Here is a 1,506-nt window from a genome sequence, read left to right as displayed (position 1 = left end):
TCTTTCCCTCCTTAGGGAATCGCACTGGCAATTACTATCACAAAAGCTGTCTAAAGTGCACACCAGCTATAGTATTGTCCCAGCACTTGAGTTAATGTAAACAGTTCATCCTCTCCTCGGCTGTACTATAAATACAGCAGCACAGGTACGGTAAAAATCTCCGTCTTTCTTGTATAAGCCACATCAGTACAGTCAAGCTGAAAACCAAGCCCCACAAAAATGCATAAAACATTCTTCTACTCACAGTAAGCTCGCAGCTTCCTGGAACGCGTTGACAGCAGCTGGAATATTTCCCATTACCAAGTGTTTCTGTCCTAAACCCAGCAGTTTCTTTGACTCTCCATCCACATCCATACTGGAGAGGGGTGGGGTGGGGAATGGAAAGAAATCAAAGACAGGATTCTGTTAGTTTCTATAGGAATTTTATATCCAACTTTCAGGGCCTAGCCAGCTTTATGTAAGAGTGAGTTGCATACATTACACTGGTTGGAACTACCAGAGTAAAGGGGGTTGCTTAAATCCGGATCAACTTTCCGTCCTGACGACTGAGGGCAGACAGGTTACTTTTAACCAACTGCTGCAAGAAGCAGGTATTAGAATCCGATACAACAAAGAAGAGTAAAGAATATACTGTAAGAGTTGCACACCAAGACAACACCGAGCACCACACAGTGCTTCAGACTCTGATACCAGCTAAGCCAAGAAAAATTCAAGTTATGACTCCTCCTAGTACAGCACGATGCATTCGAGAATGACAGATGCAAGGCTTAAGTTTCAGTGCAGTGCATCTTGCACAGCTCCACTTCCAGAACGTCCATCCCAGGCCACTACTTTGCACTGGGACACGAGGAGCTGCCCATAGAGGGGTACCACACCACACTGATCACAGACTTGTACCTCCCCAATACTTCCACCAGCACTAACTCACAGATCAAGAACTTTCTGAACAATAGCTGGTATTTGTGTATTTTTAGTCCTTGAAAGAGTTTTCTTGCTCTAGATTTAGGCAGGCCACTCGTGAGCAGGTTTTCAGCACCTACAGCATCTGCTAAACTTTCACAACCAATCTGAAGGGAGACCTTTCTGTTTCACACAATAACCCCTAGATTTCACGTGCTTTAGTAGCCGACAGCTCCAACTCCCATCTCACCTGTCTGTCTTGTCTGTGGATGTGGAAGGAGCTGCCAATTCCTCTTCCATCCTGCAAACAAAATATTGAAGAAGTGTTTAGAACAGGCCACCCATTTTGTGACAGGAACTGAGCTATCAGGTGTGACGCCAGAGCCAGGAGCAGTGCTTGCTCTCAGGTGCACAGCCATCGAGGGCAAGCCCCCATGCTGGTTCACTCTGCCGGCTGTCTTTTGGAGAAACATGTTAGTTTCAGTTTTGTTTATCGTTTGAACCCAGACTGTTAGGAAGGCAGATGCTTTCACACTCAGGTGGTACTGGACCAAGCCTGGCCAACAGCTGGCTGGAAACCAGCGCTGCTCCCCCCTGCCAGCCTGA

The 1,506-nt window shown here is 46.5% G+C and overlaps 1 protein-coding gene across 1 annotated transcript in view; it reads right to left on the bottom strand.

Moving 5' to 3' along the window:
* NASP (nuclear autoantigenic sperm protein (histone-binding)) overlaps nucleotides 1–1,200 on the bottom strand; it is a 9,827-nt gene extending 8,627 nt beyond the window's left edge. Inside the window, exons 1-2 of the mRNA XM_010142985.1 lie at nucleotides 1,151–1,200; nucleotides 245–355 (exon numbers count right to left, since the gene is read on the bottom strand). Coding sequence (XP_010141287.1) covers nucleotides 245–355; nucleotides 1,151–1,200 — 161 coding nt within the window. The remainder of the gene's footprint in view (nucleotides 1–244; nucleotides 356–1,150) is intronic.
* Nucleotides 1,201–1,506: the final 306 nt, after the last annotated feature.

This window comes from Buceros rhinoceros, unplaced genomic scaffold, assembly GCF_000710305.1.
Source record: "Buceros rhinoceros silvestris isolate BGI_N320 unplaced genomic scaffold, ASM71030v1 scaffold31419, whole genome shotgun sequence".
Lineage (NCBI taxonomy): Eukaryota > Metazoa > Chordata > Aves > Bucerotiformes > Bucerotidae > Buceros > Buceros rhinoceros.
This window is presented reverse-complemented; position numbering and strand designations above follow the sequence as displayed.